This window comes from Euprymna scolopes, chromosome 35 (genome assembly GCF_053919585.1).
Source record: "Euprymna scolopes isolate OS-2025 chromosome 35, ASM5391958v1, whole genome shotgun sequence".
Lineage (NCBI taxonomy): Eukaryota > Metazoa > Mollusca > Cephalopoda > Sepiida > Sepiolidae > Euprymna > Euprymna scolopes.
The window spans coordinates 20,116,105-20,132,979 of NC_136516.1; the positions used below are offsets into that span (position 1 = coordinate 20,116,105).

General features: G+C 34.9%; 1 protein-coding gene across 3 annotated transcripts in view; it reads left to right on the forward strand.

Moving 5' to 3' along the window:
* LOC145259724 (uncharacterized) overlaps positions 1-16,875 on the forward strand; it is a 130,331-nt gene that overhangs the window by 95,499 nt on the left and 17,957 nt on the right. For all 3 annotated transcript variants that reach the window (XM_080117412.1, XM_080117411.1, XM_080117413.1), the window contains exons 27-32: positions 1,851-2,086; positions 4,309-4,499; positions 7,693-7,871; positions 10,346-10,462; positions 14,001-14,252; positions 15,205-15,480. In XM_080117412.1, coding sequence (XP_079973538.1) covers positions 1,851-2,086; positions 4,309-4,499; positions 7,693-7,871; positions 10,346-10,462; positions 14,001-14,252; positions 15,205-15,480 — 1,251 coding nt within the window. The remainder of the gene's footprint in view (positions 1-1,850; positions 2,087-4,308; positions 4,500-7,692; positions 7,872-10,345; positions 10,463-14,000; positions 14,253-15,204; positions 15,481-16,875) is intronic.

Genomic DNA, 16,875 nt, shown 5'->3' on the forward strand with positions numbered 1-16,875 from the left:
TTTTTTTCACAAAGTGAGCTTAATTGTATACACGTTTGAAATTTAGATTATCTAACATGGGAGCTCAATGAAAGTGGGTGCTCACTGATAGTTAAGTGGAGGATAGTACAACAAACAAGTACATGTAAAAATTTAGATGACTGTGTAGATTATGTTTGAATGAGAAATTTGCGATCTTACATTTTAGAGAAATTTATAAAACAGCAGTAGTGAAATAACAAACAAATTTAGTGTTATTCATCCTAACGTGATTTCTTCAACATATTCCATGTATTCATTGGCTAGTACTGGGGATAATAGTGATCCCATAGCTATACCTTCTTCCTGCTGATTGATATATACCGGATATCATTACAAAATATTTGGTTTCACGCAGGAGGTCAACATCGTCTTTATATTATCAATTGGGATGCAAGTGTATCCCTTCAGTGAAGTGTCTGAAGTTAATTTATCTTGTATTACAGTCAGTTTCATCAATCAAAAACAATGCTTTTGTAACCAGACTCACCATCTGATTGAAGTGAATGGGAGCATTATTGACTTTTTTTTTAAGTGAGCTAAATTGCATGCACGGTTGAAATTGAGATATTATCCAGTGAAAGTTAGTTAGCTTTTGATATACGGATGACCTGATTGATGCGATCTAAAAAGAATGATTTGCATGTCCCATTTTATGGTGAACTGCATGATACTATCAACGTCCCCACTCTACTACGCAAACGTTGGGAAGTTTAAAAAAAAAAAAAAAAAAAGGAAAAAATATAACAAAAAGAAAAAATAAGTTTATCAGCAAAACAATAGAGGAAGTTGTTCACCATAGTACACAAGAGAAAGCTGAATAGGATTGTTAATCAAGGTGTGTCAAACAATAGACTGGATGTAAAATGTAAACATATTTGGAGTGTAGTTTATGAGCAGTTTTAAGTGTGGCAGTGGGTTACGGCATAATCACGTTGACTCACCAGTTCCCACTGGATCACCGAAGTTAAGCAATGTTGAACCTGGTTAATACTAAATAGGTGCTGTATGTGCTCTCCGCTTATCTCGGCATTGTTTCCAGTTGTCCTGGTCTTCTCCTTACCACTGAACTCAAACATTGCCGATTCAGGAGAGGTGTGGTTGGGATTGCGCAAACCTTGCCTCACAATTACATGTGCGGATGCCCCTACAGGGGTATCCTTTGTCTTTCAAGACTGAACGAAGGCATCGGCAGTGGGTTATGGAGGCAGTTTGCGGACTATCTTGGGTTTGTGACAGTTGATAACAGTTGCTAGCTTGACACAATTGAAGGCAAGTCGTAGAATTCTCAAATATTTGACACCATTTTTAAAATATGTAACTTTTGAAAAGCTAAAAATAAAAACTGATTGTTTTCTAGTAACTAAAAAAAATGTTTGTTTTTTAAATAACTAAAAAGAAATGTTTTTGAAGAGCTAAAATATAAAGAAATGTTTTTGAAGAGCTAAAATATAAAGAAATGTTTTTGAAGAGCTAAAATATAAAGAAATGTTTTTGAAGAGCTAAAATATAAAATGTTTTTGAAGAGCTAAAAAAATTTTTTGACTAGTTAAAATTAAAAAAATATTAGATTTTTGAAAGTTACAAGTAAATAAAATGTTGGTTTTTGATTGTCCTGAAATAAAAAAAAAAAAAATAAAATGTTTGTTTTGGAATAGCTGCAAATAAAAAGTTGGGTTTTGAATAGCTACAAATATAAAAATGTTGGGGTTTGGATAGTGACACAAAAAATGTTGGGTTTTGGATAGCTACAAACAAAATAAAATGTTTAATTTGAAAGCTACTTAAATGTTTATTAATTATTACTTTTTTTGTCCTTTTTAACAAAACAGACAAAGAGAAACACATTTTGGAATTCCTCAACTTATTCAATGTTGCAAAATTGAGTGAATCCTACACACATGAGGCAATTACTGAACACTACAAACCTTTCCTCGAATTACAAGACTACATGAATAAGATTGTTCCGATACTTCAACGCTATTTATACGCAAATTATTCTGATATTTATAACAACTGGAAAGAATTGAAACTCCACGATCAACTTTTGAATTGGAAATTTGCAAAGGTTTGTATCTTTCTAAACAATATTTACTTCATCAAACAAAATAACCTGCGACCCATTGAATCATTATTTGTTGATTTTTTTTTTTTATTTTGATTTTTTAATATATATATATATATAACTTGCGGGTGTCTTGAGGTAAATCAAAACTGGGGGGGTTTAAATAATAATAATAAAATAAAATAATAATAAAGAAATGTTTTGGTAGGTGAGTATGAGAATCGAACCCGTACCCTTGAGTTGGAAATTAATGTGTGAAAAAAAAAAAAAAGTGCGATGTTACCATTGGGCCACCGCGACATACAGCGTAAACGTGTTTGAATTTATTTATGTAACTATAACTATAAAAACAGGTGTGCGTAATAAAAGTTAACTTTGCTGCTTCCATTTGACCTAATTAAGAAGGTCAAATAGAAGTCACGCAGCGTCAGCATCTGAGTTTGTTTATCGAAATTTGACTGATATACAAGATTGATCAAAGCTGATTGCTTCTGGACGTTTTTCATGGCGCAATGCCGCGAACACGTCCATTTGAGTTTAGTTTCACTTTATTTATACTAAAAAGCCCAATCAACACGCGAGAAGCCAAAATAGCAATAATTTTGTAAAAATCGACGTAAGTAAATCTATACGATACGCGGTTTCCTAATTCCTAGATATTATTATATAGGACCTATATACACAGTTTTAAGCGATAGTAACGAACCCGGGAGCGTGTGCGAGAAAAGCCTTTTGAAGACATACACAAAATGGTCACACACATTTTGCCTTTTATATATATATAGACAAAAGTGAATGTACATGTGTATGGCTTGCTGTAATAATTATGTATGCAAATTTAATTTTATATGCAAAGAATTGATCTTAATAATAACTGATAATAAAGAAAAGAATGATTATGAGCATAGAGGAGGTTTCATCGTAATAATTGTTAATAAAAAATGAAGGAAATAATTTGTGTTTCTGATGAGTCCATGGCATAATGGATAAAGTACTTGATAAATTCAGTTGTAAGTCGCACTCTTAGAGTGTGGGCATTAATCAGAATACAATTGTGAATTGCTTAAGACTTCTATCCGGCCATGGCTGACTAGAGCATGCTACCCTCATGGATAAAGGGTCCCATTCAAAATTCCGTTAAGATTCCCAAGATGGACAGAAAAATTCCTAAGTTCAAGGAGATACACCTAGACAAGATCGAAGATTACATAAGCCGAAGTGTGAAAATAATCCTCCTGATGGGAACAATCAAATTTTAATAATCCAAATAATACAAAAGGAAATAATTTCTTTCACTTTTAATAAAAAAATTTCTTATATAGGAATTAATCTATAGACACATTGCTCATTCATTTGCAAATTCATTCGTTGATTTTAAGTAAAACCATGTATTTTTTTTTATTTTGCAAAACTTTTTTTTAAACTGTACCTCGAATAGTTTTAACAATAACATTTACTTTCTCTCTCTTTACCCTCCCCCTCCCCCGTCTTCTCTCTCCTTCCTTTCCCTCCTCTCTCCTTCCTTTCCCTCCTCTCTCCTTCCTTTCCCTCCTCTCTCCTTCCTTTCCCTCCTCTCTCCTTCCTTTCCCTCCTCTCTCCTTCCTTTCCCTCCTCTCTCCTTCCTTTCCCTCCTCTCTCCTTCCTTTCCCTCCTCTCTCCTTCCTTTCCCTCCTCTCTCCTTCCTTTCCCTCCTCTCTCCTTCCTTTCCCTCCTCTCTCCTTCCTTTCCCTCCTCTCTCCTTCCTTTCCCTCCTCTCTCCTTCCTTTCCCTCCTCTCTCCTTCCTTTCCCTCCTCTCTCCTTCCTTTCCCTCCTCTCTCCTTCCTTTCCCTCCTCTCTCCTTCCTTTCCCTCCTCTCTCCTTCCTTTCCCTCCTCTCTCCTTCCTTTCCCTCCTCTCTCCTTCCTTCCTTTCCCTCCTCTCTCCTTCCTTCCTTTCCCTCCTCTCTCCTTCCTTCCTTTCCCTCCTCTCTCCTTCCTTCCTTTCCCTCCTCTCTCCTTCCTTCCTTTCCCTCCTCTCTCCTTCCTTCCTTTCCCTCCTCCTTCCTTCCTTTCCCTCCTCCTTCCTTCCTTTCCCTCCTCCTTCCTTCCTTTCCCTCCTCCTTCCTTCCTTTCCCTCCTCTCTCCTTCCTTCCTTTCCCTCCTTCCTGTCTCCTTCCTCTCCCCCTCTTCTCATCTTTTCAGTTGCATCTAATATTACTATAAAAACTTCTATTCTTTTAATCACAGGTTGGAAAACTTGATGTGATTTATTCTCTGAAACAAAATCCTGATATCCGAGTGATCCGAAAAGAAGCGTGTCTTATTGAAAACAATGAGTTCAAAGTTCGCGAAGATGCTGCCTCTTCAGAACAAGATATTGATCGTTACATTGCACGGTACTTCAGTTTAGGAATTCCAGAATGCATCAAAAATTTAAAGTAAGTAAATTATGAAAATTAAGTTTTTAAGCTTTCCCTTTTTTTTTTTTTTTTTTTTTTAAATGTAAAAACTTTTTCTAATTCAGCGTTATCTCTTTCCCTATTGCACCATGTGATCAGGATCAGAGGAGAGAGAATCAGAGAACTTGGTCATTTACGGCCTTTGGAGTGTTCCCATAGATGGTATTGTCAGCATAAATTTTTTTTTTTTTTTTTTTTTTTTTTTTTTTTTACAGTGATCACCACTTATCAAGGCCCGGAAGCCACTCAGGGATAAGGGTTATTGCAAGTACATTACGTTAATGTGGAGATTTGATGAAGTGTTTAATTAAGGGGGCGGTTCATTAGGAATTTGTTAACATTGGACTTAAAGACATCCAAGTTGTCGTCCGGAGGGAAGCAGGCAGACAGAACAGTTTCACAGGCGTGCAGTTCTAAGAAAGAATGCCTACGAATGATCTTAGGATGTTATTTGGGAGATCATTGATGTAGATAAGGAATATAGTTGGGCCCTGGATGGACCCCTGAAGGAACCCAGCATTAATACTGTGAGCTTCGGATTTTTGCCCATTGGCCAATACTCTTATAAACCTATCAGAGAGAGATGATCAAATAATTGAAAAGACATTTTGAGCTATACCGTAGCTGCAGATTTTGTGGAGTAGACCTTTATGCTCTACCCTATCAAAGGCCTTTGATATGTCAAGGGCAATTGCCCTAGAAATGAAGCCTCCATCAAGAGATTCGCTAATCCTATGAGATATAACTGTTAGCACATCTGCTGTAGATCTAGTAGAATGGAAACTATTGCATGCCACTGAGGAGGTTATTTTTGCTGAGATGGTTGACTACTTGTCTATTTAACACAGATTCCAGCAACTTACTCATGACGCACAGGAGATTTATTGGTCTGTATTGAAATGACCAATCACCTGAATTTTTTTAATATGGAACATACTGATGAGGTATGTTTTGTCCATCCGCTTCCATGGCATAAACTGCTGAAACTTTTCCAATCTTTGAACACGTGATCATTTCTTTATCATCAAGACCTGCTTCTAGTATGTTTGGTCTTGAGAGCTGACATCTGAACTCCCGCATCAAGTACACAAAGTGCACTGGGCCCATTTTTGTTCGCCATCAGTTTGACTTAATGTAACGCTCCTGAAATTTACACTAGTTAACATAATCTCTACCCACCGGCGTAGGGTCCCAACATAACAGATGAATTATTTGGAGAGATCAATAAGAGTTTTTTTTTTTTTTTTTTTGTTTCTTTTTTTAACGGTCATCACTTATCAAGGCTAAAAACCACTGGAGGATAAACAAAATAAATTGTTAATTGAATGAACAATATCAGACGATGAATAGAATGAAAAAGTTTGAATTGTTCGAACTTTTGCTCTTATGTTTTGTCCGTGATACCATAATTAAAGGCATTAATCAACAATCGGTTCTAATCCAATTTTCTGGGTGAAGAAAATTCAACATGTTTCTGAATTTTTTTAGATGTGGATTGATTATTCGTATTATTTTGATTTTTCAGACTGTTCTCAACTTGAGTATTATTTTCACGTTTCGGTCGATGTAACCTCCAACCTTTAAGTGTAATTTGTCAAACTCTGGAATCTTTTTGTCAAACTCCAAAATCTGCACAGAATTTCGAACAGAACCTTTGCAGGCCCGTGGTGTAGTAGAGTACTTGGTAAAATTCAGTTGTAAAAAATTACATTTTTCTGGAGGTTGAAGGTTCAATCCTCAGTGTGAGCAACACAAAATATACAATTGCAAATTATTTAGGATTTCTACCTAGTCATGAGTGACGGAACGAGCATGCTGCCCCTGTGGATTAAATGAAGGGTTTCATGAGAAATTATTTGGAGAAGTTTATCCGTTTTGACAAACTGAAAAGGCAGTTCTTAAGAGCAGTGGTGAGTCTGTCCTTGATTACGGTGCTAGAACCTGGAAACTCAACAAAAAATTGGAAAGAAAGCTGGACAGCACATACATGTGTATGCTACAAACAATGTTAAATATATCTTGGCAAGATCATCTCACGAAACAGCAACTTCATGGCAACCTGCCTGCCATATCTCCTACCATCAGGAAGTGACGTATATGATCTGCCAGAGGAGCAAGCAAGAACTGGTGAGAAATGTAATGTGAACTTTATAGCACGGGTGCACGAGCATAGGACGACCAAGATCCACGTACATCCAGCAAATTGCACACAACGCCAACCGTGATTCTGAAGATCTGAGGCAGCTGATGAAAGACAGGGAAATCTGGAAAGGGTCACATTGATCTGCGCAAGAAGCCCGACCAGATAAGATTATCCATTATGCCATGAGTCCACAAGCAACCCTCTTCTGGAGGTTGATGCATCCAAAATGAAACCAGTAATTCGAATGATACACATTGGATATATGTCTAACATTTTAAATCTGGATTGAAAGTTAGTCTTAGGAGAGCTTATTTAAGCAAGGGTGCATTAAAATTTCAATGAAATTAACTGTTAATTTGTTTCAGGCTTCAAAAGAAACAATTACATTTTGATTCTTGCATATTTTATGTGGTTGAGCAATTATATGTAAGAACTGTTTACAAGAAAATTTTAATTAATCCAGACTGCAATCGGGATGGTAGATTACATGTTTTTTTTTTTGTTTTTTTTTTTCAAATGTTTAGTTAAGTTTTTGCTTCTGTATTGTTTGAATGTTTTAAACCAATGCATTTCAAGTGGAAACATTATAACCTACTTATGCGTCATGGCGAAGTTGGTATAAATTAAGAAAAAAGGTCCAGAATGTGATGTGCTATTGTATTTTGAACAAAATGTAAACCATAATTACGTTCTGACATTTTGTCTTTAGAAATGTTGCATTGTAATCATTTAGTCAAAAATGATAGATTACATTTACGTCCTGTGGATTTTGCAAACTCTTCCACATTAATTTTATGAAACTCTCTATATATCGATAAACTTTACTTTTATATTTCTTTTTCTGTTTGATCATTTTTCATAATTTTTGGAATTTATACTAATTTCGATATGAAAGTACGTCCTAATGCAATTCTACACAAGCACCAAAATGTTTAATTTTCTTGCATGATAAATGAATCATTACATAAATGCTGAAAAGTGAAATTTAATATTCCACATTTTTTTTTGAAATTTCATTCAATTTTTAAGGTTATTCTTAAATGAATTGAAATACATCATGAAAAATAAAAACCAAAAAGATATTGAAGATAAACTAGTCGATGAAGGTGTCTATCCGTTACCTCCCGATGAACCAGTTTGGTTTGTTCCGGAACCAATGTGGCCTGTTCTTGAACCGACTCCACTTCCACCTGTGACGAAAAAAGTTGGTAAGTGTTCATTTGTATGTGATTTTTAACTCATAGTTTTTATTTTATTAACAAAAAGTATGAGGGATGTTCCAAAAGTAATGCCTCCTATTTTTTTTTTTTTTTTTTTTTTTTCTGCTTGAATGGATCAGAGGGGATTGCAAATTGCATTCTTATGATTAAACTTATGCGTTCAACACCTGAAAGTTTCATCGCTTTGTTGCAGATATTGACAGTGTGAGACTCTAAGAAGGCAACACCTGTCATGGACGTGTGTCAGAATCAGATGTGTCATTGAATTCCTGGCAAAAGTGCATTGAGAATTGTGGTGACTGTAGAAAATAGATTCTGAAACACCATAGGTTACTCGTTTTAATGGTACCACTCCTGTCTTTGTAGCTTTTTAACTTTTTGAGTTGAAAAAAGTAGAAGTATTATTTTCGAATGGCCCTCATAGATACAAAAATCTGTCTTGTTAGTCAGAAAAGACAAATATTGGATTGCGTTAAAGTTTTTCTAATCACTTTCATTGAATTTCATATTTAATCAGATCAACAGTTTTTCATTTTAATTACTGATATCATGGTGGAAGTCAGGGGAGCTAACCTCCCCATAATAAGTAACACTAACTTGATTACCCAAAGCAAAAGCATATTTTTTATAACAGATATTTGCGTCCTTGTCCAGAATTCCCCCTATATTAAAGACAAAAAAAAAAAAAAAAAAATCTGTATGAAGTACATACCCGTGATGGAAAAAAAATATTTTCCATCCAAAACCATGTAAATTGATCAAGTAGTTTTGCTTTTGCCTTCTAAAATCTTGCATGTCTTAATTATTTGGGTTATCGCTTTTTTTTGCAAGCATATGATGTGTCCTACATCCATCATAGTAATGTTTTTTATTAATTTAACTGCCAGTGTGATGCTGGCTATATGGGGTGTACTTCATTGTATTTGCAGACCTGTATCAACCAGCACATTCCATCTAAGATAAGACAGTATCCCTGTATAACTTTTTTTTTTTTTTTCTGACTTTTGACTCTGCTATTGGCCAGTATTTGGTTGAAAATTCATGCTGTGCCAGTAATTATGAAATGAAGTAGTTTGAGGTTCTACATAGAACGGATTCTAGAAACCATTTTTAAATTGTAGAATCTGTCATTATTGCTGTACACGAACCCCCGTTTGCCAGTGTGATGTTACCCCCATTGCGATTGCGTCATGATGAACAAGACGAAACAAGTATTAAATATAGATTAGTTAGGTTTTGGGTGGGTGTATATTTTACCGTATGATGCCGTTGTCTCGTGTGGAAATAGAAATGCCCTCTTAAGTAAGACACTTTATCAATCTTGCCTGCCTGAATTATGTGATGCAGTGTGATGCTGGCTATGTGGGGTGTACTTCATTGTATTTGAACACCTGTATCAACCAGCACATTCCATCTGTAAAGACACTTTATCAAATCTCCAATACTAACGATTACTACGATACTATCCCATTGATTACCATTTATGCAGTAACCCTTATCCTCGAGTGAGTTCTGGGCCTTGATAAGTGGTGACCCCCATGTAAAAAAAAGAAAAAAAAAACCTGTCATTTTGCGTGGGTAGCTATCTAGTCACCCCGTTCAACACTGACCTTGTCGAACTGATCACTTTCAAGGCGAAATCTCAGATTGCCTCTCCTCATTAATAACATAGTGGCGCTTATATAAAGAATTCTGACGAATTTTTTAAACTTTAGTATCAAAGTGTTATTTATGCGATGTGGCTGTCATCTTTAAATCACACAAACAATTCTGACATACAACTCTCATAAATCAACTTTGGATTATCTTTGTGTAAAGATTTTCACTGTGTGAAAGGAATCTATTTTTAGAACTGACGTTAAATTTTAAACTCCGAGTTTCTGTATTTTTGTCGTTTGATAAACATTCACCTGTCACTTTCTCTCCTCTGACTCATTTATAGTATCACATCAGCAGAAATGCACAAAGGGTACTTTGACCTCCCCTTGTCCCTACCCTCATTCTGTACGATTTTAACCTTTTTAAAACGATTAATTAAATTATTTACTTTGATCAGTTCTGGCACTTCAATTTTCTCCAATGCTTTTTATTTTTATCAATATTATTTTTATTTTATAATATTGGTTTCTCTTGATGAGATGGTGGTCAAGAGTCCTGAGTTTTCCATCCGTTGTTTGTATGAATTTTTACTGCAATACACACACACAAGCTAAATTGTCTATGGATTCTATCCAGTTTTATCCATTGTGAAATAAGAATCTTTTGTCTTTTAATCAAGCTTTAATATTTAAACTTTAAAAAAAATTCAAATCTTTACTTTTATTTTAAAAATTCAAATTGCGATTTAAAAAAAAAAAAATTCTGATTTAACAAATATTTACTTAAAAATTAATGATTTTTTTTTATATATAATGTTTGATTTGTTTTTAAATTTTAAATTTTTTTTTTTTTTTTTTTTTCAGCCAAATCAACTTCTATTACCGAGGAAAACAAAACTGAAAAGGCTGATAAGGATGAAGCACTCCGTGCCTGGCCTCCTCGTGCATCGTCTTTTGCTTCAGCAAATGCTCCCAGTCAGAGTACGTATCTATCTACATGCTGTAAAAAATACCAAAATTATTTGCCTGTCTGCACTTCACACTTTCCTGATTCAATACTGATTTAACAAGCATATTAATGAGAAAAACACAAAAGATGTCGTGAAAGAATTGTTTACAGGAACTAAAAAAATGGGCCAAAATGCTTTATTGTAGCATTGATTTTTCCTTTTTTTTTTTTATCTGATTTGGACCTTGACTTGGAAACTTGTCAAAAGTAAGGGAGATAAATCCTTTAAAGTTTATACAAGAAATTGCTCATTTTTTTTCTTTTTATAAGAAAATGTGAATAAGAGATAATCTGACTGAGAAAAATGTTTTGATTTTCAAATCTTGTCCATGTGATTGTATGATTCCAGGAAAATTTGAGAAACATACTTTAGACTTTTCACCTACTATATATATATATATATATATATATTTAAATATTTCTACGTTCCTAATTATTAAGTTATCTATAGACATGACATGTTTTGAAGTTTCACTTCTCGTCCGTATAGCTAAACTCGCCACCACTCTATACATAGCCTGATGTTTTACCACGGGATCTCAACAATTCTATGCACAATTTTTATCGCATTTAAATGTAAGATAATTGGTTTATTTATTTTTTTTTATAAGCGATACTGTGGTATTTTTTTTGTTTTGCTCCCTGAGTGTTTTAAAGGGAGAGGTTACCTGCCCTTTATTTATATTCTAGTCGTCCCACATTTTTGGGACGTATTATTTGTAATTTATTATTTGCATATTTATTTAAATATTTTTACGTGCATAAATTACATATATATATATGAGGATGAAAGATTAATTGTGAAATTGTTAATCGGCTTTCAAAAGGAGAAAAGTTGATTAATAATTTCACAATTATTAATCTTTCGTCCTCTGTATTAAAATAGCAAAATTTTTATTTAACATGTTCAACTTTTGCAGCCTTCATTACAATACAAATCAACTCTTATGACCCTGAGGAAACTTTGAGTTTAACATGCCTAATCTTTTAATATGTGTGAATACTATTATACTATCTTATTCTTTACTAGCATTTCAGTCCGGCGTTGCCTGGGTGTTTGGATATGTCTGATCAAAAAAAACGTGGTAGTAGGAAGGCAGGCTCGAACCCGTACCGCAAAGGAGGAAAAGGACAGGGGAAAAAAACCTGACGTCTTTGCTGTTATAAGCAACGGAAGTGACTTATGTTTAAATTAAGGCTAGACAATCGAAAGGAGAGGATGACTTTCAAAAATATCGGTGAAAAAGTGCCCAGTTGAAGGTGAAGATATTAATGTTTTCAGCCAATTTTTCGATATTTGTCATCTGAAAGGTCGAACTTCAAAACGATACTGATCTTGGTAAAATCCGTCGCCTCTGTAGAAAGTTTTAGGCAGACATGCAAACATATATGCATACATACATTTATATATTGGTAACTAAAAGTTTTTGACCCAAACCGATTAAAAAGTTTGCCCTATCTCTGAATACCGTTTATGTAAAATTTCAAATGTTTAGACCCGAAATTGTCCGAGTAATTTGGTAGAGACTGCAGAGGTCAATTTTTTTTTTTTACTTTGACCCCTATTATGACCCCTAAACATTTATTGTTTTGGGCTCAAATCAAGTTATTAATTTAGATCCATGTCCAAGTAACCTATATCTAAAATTTCAAGTGTTTATACCCAAAATTGTCGGATGAGTTTGGTAGAGTTCTCAAAGGTCAAATTGTTGAACTTTGACCCCTGGCCGAAAACCGATCACAAAGATTTTCCCAAATCTCAGTACCCTGTATATGAAATTTCGAGTCTGTAGACTAAAAATTGACAGTTATTGTGTAGGGAAATGTACAGACACACACAGACTATAGATTTCAAAAAGTAAATGGTTTTTTTTTCCTAAGCCCATAATTTTTATGATGTTCCATTCTTTACGAAAACGTTTCTGTATCAAGATACTGGACTTCTTGCACTTTTTGCGGCATTAAATAACTCAACTTGTTAATTTTATTATTTCATATTTTAGAATTTTTAGATAAGGATTGATAACTTGGATTATTTGGTCTACAGTTCTCACCTTGGATTTTCTTCTCATACCATTTCAGCTGATTTAACTTCCGATCTTTTATGGGTTGAAATGTGAGAATAACCTGCAAGCTGAGAATCATGTTACGATTTTTGAGATGAGGAATAATTGTATTATTTGGATTAATCGGACTATCATTCTAATCTTGAGTGTTATTTGCACAACGTTTCGGTCGATGTAATCTCTGACCTTCTTCAGATTCTCCTTACCAAACATGGTGACTTTTGTACCTGAAGCAGGTCAAAGGTTACGTCGACCACAATGTTGTGCAAATAACACTCGAGATGAGAACAATAGTCCGATTAATCCGAATAAATACAAAGTGAGAAAAGTAATTTGGAATAATGGAAAGAAATTTTAGTCTTTTACATCAAATGGTCCCTTATTTCATTTTGCCCCAAGCGAGCATAGCCACGTTCACTCATCCCCAGTTTGAAATCGGTCAGCAATCAAAAGAATGTCTTAAAATGTTTCTACTATTGACCACCTTTGTTTGTTAATTTGAACTAAAATTAATCTGAAGATGAATCTCCAGATTTTCTCATCATAGGATAATCCAAACCTGTTAATCCTTTTCAGTTTTCAGCCAGGGAAGGGTTTCCCCTGCACCAAAGCCAACAGATTAGACCATTTTTAAAATGATCTCTTCCTGTTGACTACGGTAGGTTGCTGGTATTGTGCAGTTCTAGGAGGTCCACCCTTCCAGGCACTTTCTTTGAGAAGAGGAAGATTTATTGCCAATCGCCTGAAATGCTCACACCAGGTAATGCCAACAGGGCTTTTCAGGCATTTTTGCAGCCCAGAGTGTTCCTAGCATGTTTTGTCTAGAGAGCTAATCTTTGATCCCCCGCTTCAATCATGCTACCTGCAGTGGGGTATATGTCAGTTTGCTGCCAGGTTATTCTGACATGTACTTAATGTGATCCTTGCCAAAATTCATACTAGTTAACGTAATCTCTACTTACTGGCCCAGGATCCCAACGTGAATTGCTTTCACAATGCTTCAGTCTATATAGACTTTATGTGCATCTTTTTCTGCTTGAACTCGTCAGTTAAGGCTCTCAAAATTCATATTAGAACTATACACATGGACCCATAGTGCAATGGTTAAAGGTGTTATGTAACAATCATCATGGCTGGCAGAACAAGAACAATTTACCTCTGTGGATTAAATAGTGAAGTTTTTAAAATATTCTTTATGAAAATTCTTGAGTTTGAAAAGGTGGACCTGAAAATCGTCTGAAGTTACATTTGTTGAAACGTGGAAAATATTAAGATGAGAATAGTAGCACAAGTAATCCAAAATCTCGATCCTCATCTAAAAAAAAAAATTCTGAAAAAATATGAACAAAGTATAAGAAATTTTTTTTAATTGAATTTATTCAAGATTTTGTTGTATAAAAGAAATCCTAAAATATTTCTAATTTCTATAATTTGTTTTATTTAGGTACTACAGAGAAAGTAATGACCATGTGGCCAGCCCCTCAAGGGCCGAGTTACAAGGAACAGATTCAAGGTCACACAAAGTTTACACTTGCATCATCTGAATCTGTTGAAGATGTTTCGACTAACCAGCAGCCATCATCAGGTAATCGTGAACTTAAAGATCCAGTTTCTCATGGAACTTCAGCATCAGAGAATGAGAATAGGGGAAATACAGATGACGGAAGACGACGATTCGAAAGCAAGGATATCACTGGTGAGCCCAAACCAGCTAAAAATTTTTTTTTTTTTTTTTGAAAAGTAATAAAGATTCTTCTGGTGGTGGATTAAAATTTATTTGCAAAAGTGAAAGATTTTATGTATTTTCTATATATTGGGGCCTATTTTTCAGGTTTAAGAGAGCCCACATCTGAGCTGCTTTTATTTTATTTTTATTTTTTTTTATTTTTTAGAAGGGAGTTATAAGGGGGGAGAGGGCAAATGATAGACTTAATCATTTCTTTTTTTGCATGATACAGAACTCAAATTTACATATGTTAAGGCCTAAAACTTTCTAGGACTTCTGGGGCTAAATGTTGGTGGTGGTTGGTGTGTGTGGGGGGGGGTATACTGAACTTATTTGTGCTTCGTTCATTGTGCACTCACAGGGGACCATGCATGCTTCACTTGTTTTTATTTATATTTGGTTCTGTCATGCTACTGTTCTCATCTTAAATGTTATTTTCACATTTCAGACGATGTAACCTTTGACAATCTTGAGTTGTATCTTGTTGAACTCGGGAATCTGCTCGAAATTTCAAACAGAACCTTCCATTTATTTAATCCACGGGTGTAGCATCATCTTGTTGCATCAGCCATGACTGGGTAGGAGTCTTAATTAATTCATAATTGTATTTTGGGTATCGCCCACACTGAGGATTGAACCTTCGACCGCCAAAAGAGTGTTAATTTTTACAACAGAATTTCACCAAGTACTCTTATCCACTATGCCATGGGTTCTTTTGCAGAAAGATTCTAGAGTTCAGCAAGATACACTTGGAGACGGTTGGAGATTACATCAACTGAAACGTTGTGAAAATGGCGCTGAAGATGAGAACAGTCATTCGAATAATAAATCCTTATCTCAAAAATTGGAAAAAAAAATTCTTTTTTTTTGTTGTTTTTGTTAGAATTTTTTAGATAAAGGTCGATAATGTTTTATTTTTAAGGTATGTACTCAAGGAGCAACTCTCAAGTTTCTGAAACTACAAAACATGCTTCAAACGTGGATGTCATGAGTCCTCCACAGACACCACAAGGAATAACATCTCGACATCCAGATGATCCTAACAAAAGATCCGAACAACCGTTATCCGATACTGATGCTGGCATACAGAGCCAGTCTGAAAGCCCGGAATCATCTGAACACCGTCCTAACCGTAGGAAGAGATCTTCTGATGGAGGAATGGAACCTGACGCCAAAAGACATGCAGAACCGTCTCTTGGTAAGTCCATCGCGAACAACTTGTGGGGAGCACTATGGGTGGTCAAGTCTTTGTCTTTTAGTTCGATTTCTTTAGACAGCATGCATCATAGGCAGTTGTGAAGTCTGGTTTTCATAATTGTTGAAATTGTAGCAGTGTCTAGAGTTTGTCTGCCTCTCTCTCTCACATTATATGACAATGTGTGAAAATTGTTTTCTTTGTTCTTCTGCCCAATTGACTGTTGGGACCCCAAAGATAACCTGGAAACAGCCATTTTTCATGGTCTTCTCGATTTTATGACTTCTTGTATGTGCTACTCAGCGACCGTTCTGTTCGCTCTAGGATTTTGTGCTTCCATTTTTTGCTTCGTTGCCCTCTCTTCCTCCTTTGCAGGATTAGCTTTGCGAGACGTGTAACATGGCGGTATCACTTCACGTTTTTTGCTTTTTTTCTTCATACAGTGGTCAGTAGATCCTCATATGGCCTGACTGCTTTGCAAAAAGTGATGTCACACAAGATTTCTTTAACCCAGCATAAGTTACATACAGTAATTAAATGGTAAAAGTACTCTTGAATATGAATGATGGTCTAGTAATAATACCTTTTGTTGTAAAGAAAACTATATATATATATATATATGTCAATAAAGAAAGAAAATGAAGGTATAAAAAGTATATACTTATATATATAGATTTATTCAATAAGGGTATACATCAATTAGGGTGGTTGAGTAAGTGAGAACTATTTATACCACGGTATTTCGAAGACTTGGCATTACACCTCCACCCCTTGCCTTAAAGAACTTTCTCCTACTGGATATTTTCTCATTTATCTAACTTTCATTTTATTTTTATATTTTTTTATTTTACTTTCTGCCTGTCACTTGACTTGTTATATCTTTATATTTGCACATATTTATTGCTTAGAGGATTCCATTGTAGTGACTTGTTTCCTAACCCAAAATGCACTAAACATTAATGTTATTTTTTTTTTCCTCTTGCAAAATTCAATCATGTTCTGCAAAGCCAAAAACATGAATAACAATTTTCCTCTACAAAACAACCAAACCAAACACTATGATTAAATATTTGAAGATCTAAAGAATTTGAAGCATAAAATTTTTGAATGAAAATGACTTTTTTTTTTTTTTTTTTTTTTTTTTTTTTTTTTTACACAGTGATCACCCCTTATCAAGGCCCGGAAGCCACTCAGGGATAAGGGTTATTGCAAGTACATTACGTTAGTGTGGAGATTTGCTGAAGTGTTTACCTAAGGGGGCGGTTCATTAGGAATTTGTTAACATTGGACTTGAAGACATCCAAGTTGTAGTCCAGAGGGAAGCAGGCAGACAGAACAGAGTTCCACAGGCGTGCAGTTCTAAGAAAGAAGCTTTGTTCATGAAATCCACGTTTTGAA